Below are 17,909 nucleotides of genomic sequence, written 5' to 3' on the forward strand. Positions count from 1 at the left end.
CACGGTGATCATCTCCTGGAGTCCAAGTGTCTTCCTTCCTCCCGAACAGAGGGGGAGGTGCAGCAAGAACAGGGATGCAGGAGGGCGAAACCCAAGTCCTCGTCCTAATTTCCCCCAGATGGAGTGCTTGGCGCTCCTTAGGCAAGTCATCTCAGTCCCTGGGTCTGACGAGGGACAGCAGGATGCCATTTGTTAGCTGCCTGCTCTGTGCCAGGCATGGTGTGCTGAAGGCTGTGCGTCCATTTTCTCACTTATGTAGTCCTCCTGCAGCAAGCCTTTAAGGAAAAAGCTATTATTGGCTTTTACTGATGAGGAAACAGAAGCACAGAGAGGTGAAGTAACTTGCACAGGAACACACAGCACTACACAGTGCCCCTTCCTCTCCAAAGGCCAGAGCCACTCCTTCCAGAATTTTCAGGTGCAGCCTGAAGAGGGAGGGAGGGAGGGAAGCCCGAGCAGGGTGCAGAGAAGGAACACCTCAGATGAAACGTGGGGTCGTTAGTCCCCATTCTCTCACTGGGCAACTCGGCCCATAGGACACCTGGCACCTCAGGAGGAAGCACTCCTGTGCCAGGCAGCCTCGGCTGTGACACCACCACAGCTATGACACAAACACCGCCGTGCTCAGAGCTCTGGGATGCCTCCAGAGCACCTCCTTGTCCTCAGATCCACATAAAGGCCTGTTTCAACCCTGCCCGCCTCCTCCGGGCAGCCTCCCACACTGAACCGAGGCCAGGCCTTCTCCTCCTCCCCACTGCTGTCCTCTCCTTCCCGCCCAGGCTCCTTCCTACCTCCCCAACATGTTGGCTTCTGTCCCAGTGATCAGAGCCCCTGCAGGTACAGGATTGGGTCTCCTGGTGACTGTGATGAGCACAGAAGAGCATGGAGGTCGTGGAGCCCTTGGTAAATCCCTGAGATCTTTTTTTTTTTGAGACCAGATCTCGCTCTGTTGCCTCAGGTAGAGTGCAGTGGCGTCATTGTAGCTCACTGCAACCTCACACTCCTGGCTCCAGCGATCCTCCTGCTTTAGCCTCCCAAGTAGCTGGGACTACAGGCATGTACCACCATGCCCAGCTAATTTTTCTATTTTTAGTAGAAACAGGTTCTTGCTCTTGCTTAGGCTGGTCTTGAACTCCTGGCCTCAAGCGATCCTCCTGCCTCATATTCCAAGAGTGCTACGATCAGGTGTGAGCCACCGTGCCTGCCTCCAAGATCTATTTTTAAGATGAGCCCAACTCAGTCCTGCCAGGATGCCCTGCCTTCTCTTTCTCCATCCAAGCCCTGGGGCCATTGCGTGAATCACATCCAGACAAGCCCAAGTCTCAACTGTCCCCTGGGGACAGTTGGGGGCACCTCATCCAACTCCCCCACCCACAGCCCTTAACTCCTCATTTATCTCATCTGTTGACTTTCTCATCTGCTGTTCTGTAGACTCCCTACGCTCAGACACCCAGCTGGGCTGAGCAATGGCAGGAGCTCAGGGTTCAAATCCCCACCCTGCCACTTCTTAGCTGGGTCACCTTAGGAAGAGTCTATCCCCTCTCTGAACTTCACTTTTCTCAGCTGTAAAAAAAAAAAAACAACAGATAAACCTCTATCATGGAGGGTTGCTGGAGGATTCAGAGAGACAGAGGCTGTGACAGCTCCTGGCCAGCAGTGAGGCATGGTGGCTCCTGGTTACTATTGCCAGCAATTGAGGAAACTGGTTTGGAAGGAGTTAAGTGGAGACCCTGCCTCCCAGCTGGGAGCGAATCAGGGCTGGCAGGGGAGGAGCCAAGCTGCTGCGAGGAAAGAGATCTCCACTGGCTAGATGCTGCCTGGAGAGGGAACGGGAGGAGGTGACAGCAGGGCTCAGGGGACATAGGGCAGGGGCTTGGGGCAGGGGACCTGGCCTCAGCACCGTGACAGCACCGTGAAAGCCAGAGGATACAGGGCCGCTGCTGGGCTGGGAGGAAGGAGAGGCAGCGCTGCCTGAGCTGGGGGCAGAGTGGAAGAGGACAGGACCCTGAGCCCTCCCGGTCCCCTAGGTGGGGAACACCAGCTGCTCCTAGGGTCTGACCTCAGCTAACCCTGAGGGCCCACATGGGGCGCAGGGTCTAATTTTAGCTCCAGCCACAGGGCTCCAGCCCAGGAGTGCCTGCCAGCGGGCACAGACAGGGGCGGCCAGGCAAGGGGAGGAGTGGAAGACCAGCTCTGCTTCCTTCCAGCCTGCCCGCTGGCCACGCCACTCCCATGGGAACCCTGACTAGTCCCCCATGGCCTGGCAGACAGCCCTCCTCTCAGCTGAGGGCAAGGTCAGGGGGTGCGGCCAGGAGGGCAGAGGGACACGGCCTTGCAGTCTGGACAGGGGTTGCATCAGCCTGAGTGGTGCCCAGGGGCAGGGGGCCCTGCCGGGAGGGCAAAGGCTGGCTTGGTTGTCCAAAGGCCGAGGAAGCAGAGTCCCGGGCAGGAAGGTGAGTCCAGAAAGCTGGGTCCTACCTGGCCTCATCGTGCCTGGCCGGTGACTCACTGTTTGACCTGAGGCAGGCAGCCTGCTCCGGATGGGCCTCAGTCTTCCCATCTGTACAATGAGAGTGCTGGACTAGAAGGCTGGTCCCGGCTCCAGTCTCCGCCCTTGGGGCCCTGCTCTTCCCGCTTGCTGGCAGAGGCCTCCCAGCTTCCCTCAGCCCTGGCTGTGGGTGGCCACATGCAGTCGTGGAGAAGGAAGTCCCTCTGGCTGGCACTGTCAGCCTCCTGGCTGCTCCTCGTCCTCCTGGGAGGCTTCCCCCTTTTCCGCCCAGCAGTGTCCCCCAGACCTCGGCCCGGAGCCCCCCAAAGATGGCCCCGCTGGCTGGACGCAGAGCTCCTACAGAGTTTCTCCCAGCCTTGGGAGCTCCCAGAAGATGCCCCTCGACCTCCTCCAGCCTCTCATGGTAGCAGCTGCAACTGGGGAACCTGCTTTGACACCTCGAAGTGCAGGGGTGATGGCCTCAAGGTATTCGTGCACCCAGTGGCCGCGGGACCGATCTCTGAGACTCATCGCAAGATCCTGGCTTCCGTGGAGGGCTCCCGCTACCACACATTCAGCCCTGCCGATGCCTGCCTCCTCCTCTTCCTCAGCCTGGACTCCCCAGCTGGAGAGTGCAGCCCGGCGCCTACGCCATGGAATGGGGGCAGGAACCTTCTGGTCCTCAGTCTCCACCCAGCCCCCTGCCCTAGGACCTTCCAGCTGGGACAGACTATGGTGGCCCAGGCCAGCCCCACAGTGGACTCCTTCCGGCCTGGCTTCGATGTGGCCCTCCCTCTTCTCCCTGAAGCCCACCCATTGCGAGGTGGGGCTCCTGGCCAGCTGCGGCAGCACAGCCCCCAGCCCGGGGTAGCCCTGCTAGCCCTGGAGGAGGAGAGGGGTGGCTGGCGCACAGCAGGCGCCAACTCCTCTGCCTGCCCCTGGGATGGGCACTGTGAGCAAGATCCTGGACCTGAGCAGTAAGTGAACCTTTCCTCTTGGGGGCTGGATGGGAGGGGGCTGTGATGGGGTGAACCCACAGAGCAAGGTAGAGGGCAAGATTGAGATGGGAGAACCTAGTCCTGGCAAACTTAGGCCTTAGCTGCAGCAGGAGGGAGTCAGGTTAGACAGCAGAGAACACTTCCATCAAGATGGTGATTGGCCACACGGGATGTCAAAGGCAGGTTTTGGAGTTCTCCCTTGAGGATCTTTAAAAACATAAAACACAACTCATTCCTACTTATTCCTATATTCCAATCCTCCTACCCTAATATTTTATGGAACATAAACGTGTATAGTGCTTACTCTGTGCCAAGCACTTTTATAAATAATGATTATAATAAAATATTGCTAAAAGCTATCATTTAAGTGTTTGTGTACCAGACACTAAAGCTGAGAGAGATTAAGTGACTTATCTGAAGTCACCCAGCCAGATAGAGCCAGCATTTTAATCCAGAATAGCCTTCAGTATGAGTGTTCTGAGTTTTAAGCAAGAGTTTATGATCAACCCTGTTAAATACCTCAGAGGGGCCGTGGAGGTTAGTAACTGGTCACAGCTAGAAGCTGCTCTTGTGCCTAATTTGGGGGATTAGACTCTCAAGGAAACAGCCTTTGGTTACAGCAAATATGATGCAGGTCAGCTCTAAGGAAGAACTTCCCTCCAGTAAGAGGGCTTGATTATATGTAAGAGGGTGGGGGCCTGTGGGACCCGGTGAGCGTGTGCAGAGACTTCTGTCCACCTGGACTAGTTGGGTGACACACCTCATGTAATAGAGCACTTAGCCCTAAGCACCCTGGCCCCTCTGCATCGCCAGGAGGCCAGCAGTCTCCAAAGGCTAGCTGTACAGGCAAGAAGGGAAGTCCTCCCGAGCTTGTCCAGGGCCCCTGAAATGGTCACTCTGGTGTCCTTCCTGTGCTCCCTCCCTCAGGCACCTCTCCCTGCTCTCTGTTCGAACAACATCGCCTATTCTGAGCTCCACTTCCCTCCCAGGAATTCTCCATGTGGCCAAGCTCCATTTTTGCCTCTGCTTGGGGATCCTGGGGCTTCTCTCAGCCTAAGGGCTCTTATGGGAGTGGAATCCCTCCACCTCCTCCTGAAGGCACACGGAGGCCTCCAGGCAGCCCTCCCGGCAGGGGTAAGAATGGAATCACCCCAGGCAGCCCCAGGGCCCTGCTGCCAGGACACATCCTTAGCTGACATACTCGACAATAACCCGAGAAGTCGGGGATCTCCCCCAGGCCCCACAGGCTCAGAGCTCAGACAGAAGCTCACCTTTGGGGACACTTTTCTGATTAGGCACTCAGCTATTCTTGCTTGCAGGAAGTTCCTCTTTTGGCTGACTTTAGCTACCAACAAGTGCAGTTGGTTATTGGTGAAGCCGCAAGCTTTGTGGCCTGAACTTCTTTGGGAAACTGTACCCAGCATGCAGGTGCTCGCTAAGTGTTTACTGATGGATCCCAAATTGGCCATGGTTTTCTAACTAGCAGGGGTCACCCTCTGCATAGCGTTTTTGATAAGTTTATTTCCAAGGCGTGAAGCTTGACGGCCTTTCATTGTCTTCTGAACTTCAAGGAGTTTTGTCTCTGGCCTCAGCCTACCTGCAGGTGACAGGACCAGTAATCTCTGGGGTAGCTTAAGCCACTTTCATGGAAGTGCCAGGCAGCTGCCTGGGCCAGACAGACAATATCGGGACAGAGTGAGAGAGGTAGCCTGAATAAACAAGCGCTGGCCAGAGAAAGAGGCCATTCACAGTCCCTGCCACTGTCCCACATTCACTCAGCTGGCCAGAGAGGGGGAGGGGAGGAAGCTAACATTTGGGGGTTGTCTGTCCTGGGTCAGGTGCTGTGCCAGGCACTTCACCTGTCATCGCTAACCCTTTCACACGCCCTGCAGGGGAGGTGTTTTTGTCCCCATTTCAGGGAACAGGAAACTGAGGCTCAGAAAGATGGAGTGAGGTCCCCAAGGCCCCTTGGTGACAAGGTGCTGTCTCTGCTCTTCGTGGCCAGCCTCTCCTTTGTGATCAGGCGCTGGGAAGCAGTGGAGTCGGGGTTAAACCCTGTCCATCTGGCTCCAAAGCCCATGTTTTTCCACTTTGGTTGAACAGTCTCTTGTTGCTTTGGAATAAGTCTCCACCCCCTTAAATTGTTATTTATTTATTTTCATGAATAGGTAATTCATTCGCATAGTACAAAATTCCAAAGGTACAAAAGGGTATACAGTAAAAAGTCTCCCTCCCACCCCTGTCTCCGGCCATCCAGTTTTCCTGCTGGAGCCAAACACCATTTCCAGTGTCTTGTATGTCTTTTCTGAGAAACTCTGTCTGTGCACAAGCAACGTATATTTAGATTCTCCACTATTTTTTGCAATAGAAATCCAGTACACGTTTTAAAGTCCCCCAGCCTGTAACCATTGGGCACAGGCGGTGCAGTGCCTAGGGCCCATGACACTTTTAGGGGTCCATGAAGATATTTTCAATTCTTTGAAAATCAGAAGGAAAAAAAAATGAACTTTTAAGGTAGAAGAAAATGTTTTAATATAGAATATTAGTTGTATTTATACCAACAGTTATCAAATATAATTTTTAATTTTCTTATGGTAGGAGGAGCTGCAAACGCCACAGTGCCAGGGGCACATGCAAGTCACAATGCAGTCATGAGTACAGCCACACTGACCAGCCTTGGGCACTGAGGCCCTGAGTTTACGGCAGATACGTTACATGGTCACAGAATCCCAAGACTTCATCTGGTGGTCAACACTCCCCCCTTCCTTCCCACAGTCTCTGCTTATTTACCTTCACTGACGGGGAACTCACCACCTTTCCAAAGCCAACCACTGTCTGCACTCTCAGCCAGCTCTATTACTAGAATTTGTGCTGAAATTGGACCTCCCAGGCACTCGGTCTATGCTCTAGTGTCACACTGAGCATCATGCACTTACTTGGCACCCACTGGGTGCCTGTTCTCCACTAGGTGCCCTGCTAGGCCCTGGGGGTACTGGGAAGAGGAAGGCACAGCCCCATCTTCAAGTAGCTCAGTCTGGTAGGAGAGACAGACAAGTCGATGGTTTGACGCACATTGTTGAGCAGAGAGAGGCTGCACAAGGTGCCTGCCAGCTTCTCTGTGTAAGAGCTGTGTGATATCTTTGGGCCTCAGTTTCCTCATCTGTAAAATGGGATAATAACAGTACATACCTCCCATCTCATAGAGTTGCTGTGAGAATGAAGTGAGTTAATGCACGTAAAGCACTTAGAATAGTGCCTGGGGCAAAGTATATGCTCAAACAAAGCCAGCTTGGATTTTACTACTACAGCGACGAGGGAGCATGAGAAGAGACAGGCCAGGGAGGCTTCCTAGAGGAGGTGGTGTTTCAGTTTACACATTAAGACAGAGTAGGAGGGATTCCCCAGGCTGGCGAGGGAGAGAGGGGCATTTCAGGGTAAGGGAAAGGGACAAAGATATGGAAAGGCACAGAGGAAGGAGCAATGGAGGTTTAGGGCTCAAGGGTGCAGTTTATTCAGCAGGGTTCTTGGTCTTTCTTTGGGCTCCTTGAAGCCTTAACCTAGAGCTTTTCAGTTCCTTAGAGCTTTATTGGGCATCAGGGGGCTGTACCTGGTTGGCTGGTGCTGTGGCTTTTAATGAGGTGGAGGATGTCCTTATGTTTAACCTGTGGCTTCTTCCAGGGAGCCTGGTGGACAGCTGAGCATCGAATGGAGGAGAAAGAAGGCTGGGATCCCCGGGAGACCCCTAAGAAGAAGCTCTAGGGTGGCTCAGGGTTAGGAGTTGACACATCTCTGTTCTTGTCCCAGCTCTGCCCCAACCCTTTCTGTGACCCTGAGCCAGTCCTTGGGTCTCTCTGGGACTCAGTCTCCCCATCTGTTCAATGGGGGTTGGCCCAGAGGCTGCCTAAGTACTCCCAGATCTGCTTCCTGGAGGTTCAGGCTCAGAACCAGACAGGACCCTCTGGGTCCCACTCTGAGCAGGCCTATGAGCTCAGGGATCCTGGTCTTCCCTCTACTTCATCCCCTCCAACACTGGGTCACAGGCAATGGGTCTCTGGGTGGGCAATCCCAGCCAGGTGGCTCTGAGGAGGCTCCGGCCCCTCCCCCACAGGCACACACAGCCTGAGTGTGGCCCTGGGGTGGGGGAGGAGGTGGGAGGAACAGAGGAGGCCTGTCCTCTGGGCAAGGGGGCCTCTGGGCAACAACTTCCTGTGTGGTTCCAGGCTGGGGGCCCAGCCCACCTCACTACAGAGAAGCCTTTCATGGGCCTGGCTCTCGGCATGTGGGAGGGCTGGGCATGGAAGCCACTCAGGTGAGGGGTGCCCGAGAGTGCATGTGGCAGGGTGGGGGGAGGGCAAACATGTGCTCATCTAAGTCAGATAGGGCCTTGGAACATCAGGTCCCACTGCCTCCCATTTTGCAGATGAGGAAACTGAGGCCCAGAGAAGGCAAGGGAGGTGTCTAAGGCCACCAAGGGCAGAAGCAGAGCTAGGGCCCAGGGTGCCTGCCTGCTAGCCCAACGGAAGATGCAGGGTGGGTGTGAGGCTTGCGTTTGCGTCGTGTGTGTCTGTGTAGGTGGGTTTGCACATTGAGAATTTGGGAGTATGGGTGTAGGGTGCTGGGGGGCCACAGAGAGAGCCAGGCAGGGTGAAGGGCAGCTGTCCAGGCTCATGTGAGCCTGGACCTCCTCATGTGCCTCTCAGGACACACCCCAGGGAAATGCTGCCCAACGCCACCTTCTGCCTCATCTCTGGCCAACCTGCCGATGCCTCCTTGCGCTTCCTCCAAGCCCTGCAGGTACAACACCAGCCCAAGCATGCCTGTCCTCTGTCCCCCCACACCCCTGAGCCGTCAGGGCAGGGGCAGTGAGCTGCCCACTTCTTTACTCTGGACTCACTCTCCCTCTGCAGAATCACACCCCCCCCGCCCCCCCAACCCCCCCCCCAGCTTTCCTCTCCTCTTTGCCCCTTGCCCCCAACAGCAGCAGCTGCTCACTTGGAACTGGGAGGGGTGAGTATGTGCAGGGTGAGGCTGGGCTCCCCACTGATCTCCCTGCCCCCCAGGCTGGCTGCATCCCTGTGCTTCTCAGCCCCCGCTGGGAGCTGCCCTTCTCCGAGGTCATCGACTGGACCAAGGCAGCCATCGTAGCTGACGAGAGGCTCCCACTTCAGGTAGCTTGGGGCCCTACCCATGGGTGGGACCCCAGAATCCTGGTCCCTGGGCTGGCCTCGGTCCTCATTCCTACCCTCATCCGTGTATATTGATGTATTTGCGCAGCACCGAGCCTCCCCTCTGAGGCTCCCACAGGAGCAGATGGAGGTAGAGATTCCTAAGGGTTCTGAGACAAGTCCTGAGCCTCTTCCAGCCTCAGTTTCCCAACCTCTCCAATGGGATATTAGACCAGACAATCCCCATGGGCTCCGGCTCCAGTGGTGCATGACTGCTTAAGCAGCCAATTTAAGGGAAGTTTACAAAAAAATTCAAAATCAGAGTGCCTCTGTGGGGCTTGGGGTAGGAAAGCAAAATATACAGTGACTCCCATCTGATGACACTAATTTTGCCCAGCCCTGAAAAACACATGTGGGCCTGCCTTGAATCCCCCGAGAGAGAAGTGAGAACGGTGTAGGTAGGGAGCCAATAATAGCTACCATTTATTTACGGGGCCGCTACAATGCACCAGTATGAGTGATCTAATTTAATCCTCACAGCCCTCCTGGGAGGGAGGTACTAAATTATTATCTCCATTTTACAGATGAGGAACCAGACCCAGAGAAGTTAAATGGTGTGATCAGAGTCACACAGTCACTAAGTGCCACTTAAACCCAGCTGTATGTGAACCCTGAACTCTTGGTTGCTATTACCTGGGACCTGGCCAAGGGTGGCTGCTGCTAACCAGCCTGGAGACCTGTGGGGAAGGGGCTTCTTGTTCTTAGGTCTCTGACCCCAGGTTTCCTCCTCCCAGGGTCAGCCAGGGCCTGACACGGTCCCACATCTGCTCCTTTCCCCCTCTGTGCTCCAGGTCCTGGCTGCCCTCCAGGAGATGCCCCCTGCACGGGTCCTCGCCCTGCGTCAGCAGACCCAGTTTCTGTGGGACGCCTACTTCTCCTCAGTGGAGAAGGTCATCCACACCATGCTGGAGGTGAAGGGGACCCCCCACCCCGTCGCCATACTCCTCTCCCCCGACACCTCCTCTGCCCCAGGATTTGGGGATCCCCCCTTGAATATGCTTCTGGAATGAATCTGAGACGTGGCTGTGAAATTTTGGACAAGTGTCTTCTCCAATCTTGGCCTCAGTTTCCCTATCTGTAAAGGAGACAGCTGTGGCAGATCGATTTCAAAGTATGTGCCAACTCCAATTGATTGGTGATGGCTGCCTCGGGCTGTGTTGGGAGAGATTCTGTGTCGGGAAAGAATGTCACCTGACGTCTGCCATGAATGAGGAAGGAAAGGGAGGCAGCAAGCCTGGCACCATCTGCTGCCTCTGGAACACCACCACGGAGTGACCCCAGGGGTCTGGTGACTCTGCAGCTGCCGCCCTCCCCAGTGCCTGGAAGGGGAGGTGTGGTCATGGCCACACTGGCCACTCCCTCTGCACAGCTCTCTGTCATTTCACAGATTATTCAGGACCGGATCTTTGGCACATCTGCTCACCCCTCGCTGCTGTGGAACAGCCCCCCAGGGGCACTCCTGGCCCTGCCTACTTTTTCCACGATCCCCCAGGACTTCCCCTTCTACCACCTGCAACAGGGTATGCCCTGGGGATGGGATGACTTAAAGTCCCCTCAACTCTGCCCTGGCCTCATCCATAGAGCCCCACCAAGACCCTCCTGGAGCCCCCAAATCTCTCCTGGCTCCTGGGGTCCCCTACTCAGGTTCTGTCCCCTCCCACCCTAATAGCCTGTGTCTCATTCCCCCAGGCTCCCGGCCTGAGGGCAGATTCAGCGCCCTGATCTGGGTGGGGGCCCCAGGCCAGCCCCCCCTGAAGCTCATCCAGGCGGTGGCAGGCTCCCAACACTGTGCCCAGGTCTGCCCCCTTTCCGGCTGGAGTCCTGGGATCCAGGGTGGGGACGAGGGACAGGGCAGGGCCCTTGAAGCATCTAGACCCCAAGGATGACCATCCATTTTGGGGGGAGGCACGGGAGGATTTCCAATTGCTCTTGCTGCCTTCCTCCTTAAGTCCCAAGATTCTTGTTCCTTTCCCCCATGGAAACTGACGATGCCACCTGAAAAGCAGCTGCTTCTTCAGGAGAGGGGAGCAGGAAACATTCATTCATTTACTCAGGGGCCATTTTCTGAACACCAGGCCCTGGGCTCAATGCTGAGCAGAGAAAAAGCAGTAAAGGATTCTGCCTTGGGATTCAGATTCAGTTAGCATTTCCCGCACACAGACTGTCAGGTCTCACTTCCAGAGAACCAGACAGTCTCTCGAGAGTACTTGCAGAGGAAGGAAGCAGTTAGCTCAGCCAGGGTGCAGACCAACTGCTCCGCACACAGGCCATCTGAGCTGGGCTGGGAGTGACGGAAGAGCTGGAGGAAGAGAGTGAAAACCTTGGAGAGAAGATGGGCATGGGGCATGGAGGTAGGGCCCAGGACGGGGACTACCCGACTCTCTTGAGTTCTAGCACCACAGGTAGCTACCTTGTCACCAGAATTCCTCCCTTCCAGAAGCCCAGAGGCAAGGACCGGGCAGCAATGAAAGGACTTCGGATCAAACTAAGCCCTCCCACGCGCACACATACAGCTGCTTTCTCATACTTTGTCCACCCCCTTGTGCCCCACACCCCAGACTTCAGGAACACCCACCACCCCTTTCCTCCTAGATCTTGGTTCTCTGGAGCAGTGAGCAGCCACTCCCATCCAGGTGGCCGGAGACAGCAGTGCCCTTGACAGTCATGGACGGGCACAGGAAGGTGAGGGATGGGGAGGAGCATGGAAGCGGTGGCCTCACGCTGGGAACTGGGGAGGGCACACACAGGTGCCCTTTACTTGAGCACCTGAAGAAATCACACAGTAGGTTTCAGCTACAGGTCTAATAGAAATAATTCTCTTCCCCCCGGCCCTTGTAAATTGTGCTTCCAGAGCGATTGGGGTTTATATGATGGGGGAAGACAGAAGAGTGCGTTGCTATCTCAGACAAGGGACAGGGAGAAACCTCGGATCTTGAGAAAATATAGACAGAGGGCAGGAAGGGTGGCTTCTGAGAACCTGGGTTGGTGTGAACCACCTTGTTGTGTGGTTCTGGGCAAGTCCTTTCATCTCTCTAGATCTGTTTCTTTCAAATGAGGGATTTTTTTTTTCTTTTTTCTTTTTAGACAGAGTCTCAGTCTGTCATCCAGGCTAGAGTGCAGTGTCATCATCATAGATCACTGCAACTTCAAACTCCTGGGCTCAAGCAATCCTCCTGCCTCAGCCGCCTGAGTAGCTGGGACCACACGTGTGCACCACCAACACCCAGCTAATTTGGCTAATGTTTGTATTTTTTGTAGAGATGGGGTCTTGCTCTTGCTCAGGCTGGTCTTGAACTCCTGAGCTCAAGTGATCCCTCCCCCCAGGCCCAGAGTGCTAGGATTACAGGCGTGAGCCACTGCACCTCGCCCAAATGAGGGATTTTTGACAACCCTCCCAGGGTTGATGGAGCATCTAATATGACAATAGAGGAATCCTGAGATGTCAAAACTGGAAGGGCCCCTAGACACCAACTGCCCCATTTGACCAAAGGGGAAATTAAAATCCAGACAGGTCAAATAAATTGCCCAGGTCCCAGAGCAATTTCCAGGCAGCCTTGTTGTGTTTGTGGCGCTGGCTTCTACGGCAAGCCTGAGGGCTCCTATTTATTGAGTATTGGCCAGCGCCAGGACGGGGAGGGGCGGTTGTCCCATGGCTGAGTCACCCTCACCCCCTCCCGCTGCAGGTCAGTGATCGCTTCTTCCCGTACAGCGCCATCAGCACCGATGCCATCCTCAGCCTCGATGCCCGCAGCAGCCTCTCCACAAGCGAGGTGAGAGCTGGGCCCAAGAGGAGCCCACTGTGGGTGAGGACAGAGCCAGAGGGCCCTGGCAGTCCCTGACTTTCCCAGAGCTGGGGTGTCAGAGGCCATGAGGCCCGGCCTCTTGCTTTTGAAACCACCCCAGCAAGCCAAGCAGCCTCCTCTTAAGAATCTAATAGAGGCTTTCCACATGCTCTTTTGAGAACGCTGTTTTCACAGCTTCTAGCTGAAAAAGTTCCCCTAAGCATACCCTGGGAATGTCCATGCTACACTTGTGGCCAATCCCAAGTAATGGCTCCTCTCTCCTGAGTCCTGCCCCAGCCCGTCACCCAGGCCGGCCCTGCCTCCACACCTCTGGATGTTCCTAGTGGTCAGGAAGTCCTTCCTTACAGCTCACTTAAATCCCTCTCCAGGTGGACTTTGCCTTTGTGGTGTGGCAGAGCTTTCCGGAGCGCATGGTGGGCTTTCTGACATGGAGCCACTTCTGGGATGAGGCCCTGCGTGGCTGGGGCTACACTGCTGAGAGGGCCAACGAATTCTCCATGGTTCTCACCACAGCTGCCTTCTACCATAGGTACAGATGCCCACCCTGGCACATGGATCAGAGGGCCAGAGACCCCCTTCCTGGACCAAGATCAGGGTAGCCTAGAGCCCAGAGATCCAGGTTCAAGGCCCAGATCTGCCACTTCCGAGTTGGGTGATCCTGGGCAAGTCTCCTCACTTCTCTTGAGTTTCAGTTTCCTCATCTGTAAAATGGGATGTATTCACCTCATGGGAATGGTGTGATCATCAAATGAAGTCCCTGGCACACAGATACTCAACAAATGGTAGTTAGTGTTATTTTAAGTAGAGCCAGGCAGTGGGTAAGGACAGTGTTTGGGTGTGGTGGTGGTGGTGACAAGAAAATGGTCCTGATGCCTTACAAATGTGGGTGTGGTAGGTTGGGGACCATCCCAGAAGCTGCCTGAAGCCCCCAGTCTTGAGGCAGGGACTGAATTGTAGAGGATCTCTTCCGAGGGGTTCCTTAAACATGTTTAAATCAAATATGTGTTACCTGGAAACTCTTACAGATTACCTGGGAGGTCTGCAGGGAATTCTCAGTAAAGAATAACCCTGATGACTGCAGTGTGCACCCAGGTTGTCCCATAGGGGCCATGTGAAGCCAGGCTCACTGAAGCAGCATCAGCCTGTTAATCCACAGCCTTCCTGAAGCTGGTCTTTGGGCTGTCATGGGTGATGGCCTTAGAACCAGCTGATCCCACTGCCTACATCTGGCTCTGTCCGAGTTCAGAGCTCAGAGCCTGGGGGTGGGGACCCCCAGGAGCTGTGAAGGAGAGCACAGGGAGTAACCATTGGCTGCAGATAAGCCATGGGGGACAGAGCAGTGGAGAGCTGTTCATACTGGGGATGGGAGCTCTCTGAGGCAGCCAGGACTCAGAGGGGAGCAGGGCTTTCCCAAGAGGCCTGGGGACTGGGGTCAAAGGGAGAGGTGCGATCAGGAGAGAGGAGAATGGGGGCCAGGAGGCGAATTCAGCTGCAGTCTCTCTCTGTCTCTCCCCCGCCCCCCTTGCCTAGGTATTACCACACTCTCTTCACCCACTCCCTGCCCAGAGCTCTGAGAACCCTGGCAGATGAGGCACCCACCTGTGTGGACGTCCTGATGAACTTCCTAGTAGCGGCAGTCACCAAGCTGCCCCCTATCAAGGTGCCCTATGGCAAGCAGCAGCAGGAGGCTGCTCCACTGGTGAGGGGCCCAGGGCGACGGGTTGGCTCTGGCTGGGGGAGGCAGGGAGGAAGGCTTCCCTCTCATTGTCCTAATCCAAATCCTTCTTGCTGCAGGGGGTGGAGGGTTCGGGTTCGGAAGGACAGAGAAGCCCATCAGTGCATTTCTCCTTCCCCTCTTAGGCATCTGGGGGCCCAGGGTCCGGGCCAAAGCACCAGCCCCCAGCCCCGGACTGCATCAACCGGATGGCGGCAGCGTTTGGCCACATGCCACTGGTGTCCTCTCGCCTGCGTCTGGACCCAGTGCTGTTCAAGGACCCGGTGTCGGTGCAGCGCAAGAAGTACCGCAGCCTGGAGAAGCCCTAGAAGGGACCCGCAAAATCCCAGCCGGGCTCCCTGGGGACGCGGCACCTGCCTGCGGGCTCAGCCCCCGCTTGGGACATCAGAGAACCAATCATAGCAGCCAGCCGGCAATACGTCAGAGCCCTATTGGCCAATCATAGCCACGGCGCCCTGAGGGGCGGGGCCTCGCCCGCCCTCCCGGCAGCTACAGGCACAGCCCTGGTGCGCCGCGCTCGCCCCGTGTTGCCAGGTCTCGCCTCGGTCGCCCCCTCGCCTGGAACGCTGTTCTTTGCTTCTCTACCCAGCTAACTTCTGCTTGTCTTTCAGATCCTCGCCTCCTCCGGGGCCTTCCTGACCCTCACCCCGTCCCCGATGGGTTTGGTCTCCTTTGTGCTTTCGCGGCCCGGCACTGTCTTGCAGTGTGCACAGGCCCCAGGACGGGTCCCTGAGCCCCAAGGACGGGTCGTGTCCACAAACATATGAGGAATAGACGGAAGAGACATTAACTGCGAGCCTGGCTCCATGCCGGCGGTGGCAGGAACGTGTGGCCAGCGTGTGCCGAGAGACAAAACTCCGTCCTCCACGCCCCGGGGCTCCTAGTCGCGGGGGGAGGCAGCTTAGACCCCTACGTTTTCAGCCTCAGTCCTCGCGCTCCAGCCAAGGAGCAAAGGGGTGCAGGGAGGCGACGACGGGAGAAACAAGGGGCGGGGGTGGGAACGCAGGTGGTCCGCCCCGGGCTCTGGCTCGGCTGTCCGCGCTGCATCACCTACCTGGACCACTAGAGGTCAGCGCCCCGCCGGTCTCCGCCTCGAAAGGGAAGTTTCAAACACCCCCTGGTCGGAGGGCGGGCAAGGGGACCCGGGTTAGCGGTGTGTGCAGCCCGAGGGCAGGAAACTGGGGAGAGGAATCTGAAGGATAGCCCACCCCTGTGTCCTGCACACTTGGAACTCAGAAACAAGGGGCCATTTCTAGGTGGGCTGGGCGCGAGCAGAGGCTGTCCCAAGCGCCCTGTAGGTAGGAATGGAGTGGGGGAGGGGACGCTAAGTTCTCTCGGGTTCACCCACCTGGAACTGGAATTATCACTTCCGAAATAAAGCGCGGTGTCCTTGCCCCCTCACGCTCAGACTATTAATACCCTTACAGCAGCTGCGCGGGGGGAGGGGGCACTCAGGGCTTGCCTGGGGGTGGTGGGTCCAGCCCAGGTCCAAGGTGTCGGGTGTTTTCCTGCTTTGATGGCCTCGCAGCTCTGGAAATTCCCGTGACTAGCTCGCTGGCAGGAACATGCTGTCCCCCAAGGCCTGTCCAAGGCCTCACACCCCCATCCTCCAGTTTGAACTCTGGCCCCTGGAAAACTCAGGTCCTCCCTGGAGCCAGTCACAGCTGGGCATGCAGGGTGGGCTCTCCCTTAGGAGACATGGGGCTGTTAGATGCTTGAGATGCAGGCGGGGGACTGGGAATTAAAAGGAGGGGGAGGCAGTCTGGCCCAGAGTCCAAAGCAGTGGCGGGTGGCTGAGGAAGCACACAGCTGCGGCCCGGGTGGCCTTCCCAGGGCGGGGAGGGCTCTGGGTGCCAGGCCCAGCCACAGCCAATTGTGGCTGCAACACCCATGGCCTTGATATGGCCTTGACCATGGGGAGGGCACTGCTGGACCCAGGGGCTCATACTGTACCCATGCAGCTGGGAGCAGGTCCCCAGCCCCTCCTGTAGGGGGGAGCCTAAGGGAAGGAGGTAGAAATCCCAGACCTGCCTCACATTAGCTGTGTGACTTCAGGCAAATGGCGCAGCTTCTCTAAGCCTGTTTTCTCATCTATAAAAATGGGGGACAGAAATGACTGTCTCTTGAGAGAGGTATAAGGACTTGGCACACAGCAAAGCCTAGGATCTATGCCCCTGGGGCCTGCCATGGCTGGGGCTTAGGGATTTGATTCCCCTGAAGAGTGTGGTGGAACGAAGCACAGCCACCAGCAACCCCCTTTCCAGGCCAACACTAATGACTTTCCACAGACCTTGAGGAGCTGAAGGACCCACACGCAATCCCGGATGACAGTGCTGGAAAGGCACAGAGGTCATCTCAGAGATGGAAAGAGAGAGGCTCTCTTGGAAAGGGGGAGGAAGCAGCCAACCCCTCCTCCTCCCACCATGAGCCAGGACAGAGTCAGGACAATCTCAGTGCTGCCCGTGGGGAGGCAGGGAAGCCCACCTGGCTCCTCAGCAAGTTCTCTGTTTCCAGGATAATAAAAGCAGCCACTCTTCAACAGCTACTAGGTACCAGGCAGACTTTGGCTGCCTGGACCCAGTGAGGTAGGTGTTAACCCTCTCATTCTACAGATGACAGTAAGAGGCAGGGAGGCCACCTTGCCTAAGGACACTTGATTATAATGGCAGGGACAGACCATGCCACACAGGGCTCCCTGATAACTGGGCATGTTGTCTTGATGAGTCAGGACAGGTCTCCCCTCTTGCATCTTGTAAACACAAGCCACCCGCTAAGTCAAGAATCTTCACACACAAGCCCCAGGAAGCTGGTGTCTCCCTAATAGCTGGCCCCTGGGCTGTGTCCAGCTCCTCTTCCTCTTCCATCTGCAGGCTCCCACTGGGTCGGGCCAGAGAGGCGAAAGAGCTGGCCCAATCATACCTGACTTCAGGCTCTGCCAATCCTGGAACACTCTCAGAACAAGAGAAGAGCCCCGGGGGCTGGGAGGCTCTTGGGGTAGGGCTCAAGTGCGGTGTTGGCACAGCTTCCTGGGCTGGGGGAATAAGGAAAGAGGAAACCAGCTCCTTACCTAGTAGGAAGCCTCCCCCTCCAGGAAAGGGAGTATTTGGCTCCCAGCTGAAATGACTAAGGCCCAGACAGGCCTCAGGTACCCCTGGGCTCCCCACCTCAGGAGGGCTCGGTATGAGGTGGGGGGCACAACTCCGGGCCCCATGGCCTCCTTAAACCATATTGTTTTTGGCAGAGGGAGGGGACTCTGTCCCCGAACTGCTGGTTTGGCAGTTTTTTGTTGTTGTTGTTGTTTTTAAGAGATGAGGTCTTGCTCTGTCACCAGGCTGGAGTGTGAAGTGGCACAATCATAAGTCACTGCACCCCCAAACTCCTGGGCTCAAGCGATCCTCCTGCCTCAGCCTCCTGAGTAGCTGGGATGACAGGTGAGCACCACCATGCCCGGCTCAGGGCTTCTTTACACACTCATAAGGCAAAGGCCAGACAGCCTGCAAATGGGAATTGAGGAAGTGCTGAGGCCAGCCTTCCTTCTTGTTGTCCCACACTGTGCCACACTGCCTTTGCCACTGCGGGTGGTAGGACAGCATTAGCCCTAACACAGCCCTGCCAGGAGCTGACCCAGGAGCTGGAGGAGTGGGGTCATGCTAGCTTGAT

General features: G+C 56.3%; 1 protein-coding gene across 1 annotated transcript; it reads left to right on the forward strand.

Annotated features, from left to right (window-relative positions):
• Positions 1-1,808: 1,808 nt before the first annotated feature.
• EXTL1 (exostosin like glycosyltransferase 1) lies at positions 1,809-14,998 on the forward strand. The gene is made up of 11 exons (XM_069479605.1): positions 1,809-3,465; positions 8,187-8,280; positions 8,547-8,654; positions 9,503-9,622; positions 10,099-10,231; positions 10,401-10,507; positions 11,304-11,393; positions 12,395-12,481; positions 12,883-13,043; positions 14,045-14,213; positions 14,375-14,998. Exons 1-11 carry the CDS (start codon positions 2,687-2,689, stop codon positions 14,555-14,557), a joined length of 2,031 nt encoding a protein of 676 aa, XP_069335706.1. The 5' UTR covers positions 1,809-2,686; the 3' UTR covers positions 14,558-14,998.
• The last annotated feature ends 2,911 nt before the right edge of the window (positions 14,999-17,909 follow it).

The sequence above is a fragment of the Eulemur rufifrons genome, chromosome 8 (genome assembly GCF_041146395.1).
Source record: "Eulemur rufifrons isolate Redbay chromosome 8, OSU_ERuf_1, whole genome shotgun sequence".
Taxonomy (NCBI): Eukaryota; Metazoa; Chordata; class Mammalia; order Primates; family Lemuridae; genus Eulemur; species Eulemur rufifrons.